This window comes from Suricata suricatta, chromosome 10, assembly GCF_006229205.1.
Source record: "Suricata suricatta isolate VVHF042 chromosome 10, meerkat_22Aug2017_6uvM2_HiC, whole genome shotgun sequence".
Taxonomy (NCBI): Eukaryota; Metazoa; Chordata; class Mammalia; order Carnivora; family Herpestidae; genus Suricata; species Suricata suricatta.
The window spans coordinates 57,396,673-57,397,390 of NC_043709.1; the positions used below are offsets into that span (position 1 = coordinate 57,396,673).

The following is a 718-nucleotide window of genomic DNA, read 5'->3' on the forward strand; positions in this document are numbered from 1 at the left end:
ATGATTGGAGATATGATGATGAGAAATCCAGCCACCCAAGAGCAGAGGACCAGCTGGATGCAGACTCTGCTGCTCATGATGGTCATGTAATGCAGGGGTTTGCATATGGCCACATAGCGGTCATAGGACATGGCAGCCAGAAGGTAAAACTCTGTGGCTCCGAAGAAGATGGCAAAGAAATACTGAGTGAAGCAGCCAGCAAAGCTGTTGCTCTTGTTTCCAGTTGTGATGCTGAACAGCAGCCTGGGAGTAAAAGTGGTCGTAAAGGAAATTTCTAAGAAGGAGAAATTCCGGAGGAAGAAATACATGGGAGTTTGGAGGTGGGAATCGAGTAGAGTAAGAGTGATGATTGTCAGGTTTCCAATGATGCTGAATATGTAGGTGAGGAAGAGAAATATAAAGATTACAAGTTGGATCTCCGGGATGTCTGATAGTCCCAGCAGAATGAATTCTGTCAGAAAGGTTTTGTTTTTCATTGTTAACCTTTGCTGCCTGAGGAGACAAATACATGGTGAGAGAGACAGAAAAATCTCAGGAATATTGAGTGACTATGTGGATTTGCTATGGAATTTGTACATGGGAAGTTCTTTTGTCCTCCTGTCCCAAAGAGAATGTTTGTCTCAATATGGCCCTTCACAAAAATTTGCTGAAGTTCCCAAATAGGAGGCTTTATTTCTTAGACCCATTCCTTGGAACAACACATGGGCACCTGGTCTTC

At 43.5% G+C, this 718-nt stretch overlaps 1 protein-coding gene across 1 annotated transcript in view; it reads right to left on the reverse strand.

The window, feature by feature from the left end:
* Nucleotides 1-476, reverse strand: part of LOC115305158 (olfactory receptor 6C4-like) — a 1,238-nt gene extending 762 nt beyond the window's left edge. Inside the window, exon 1 of the mRNA XM_029955467.1 lies at nt 87-476. Within this exon, the coding sequence (XP_029811327.1) occupies nt 87-476 (390 nt within the window). The remainder of the gene's footprint in view (nt 1-86) is intronic.
* Nucleotides 477-718: the final 242 nt, after the last annotated feature.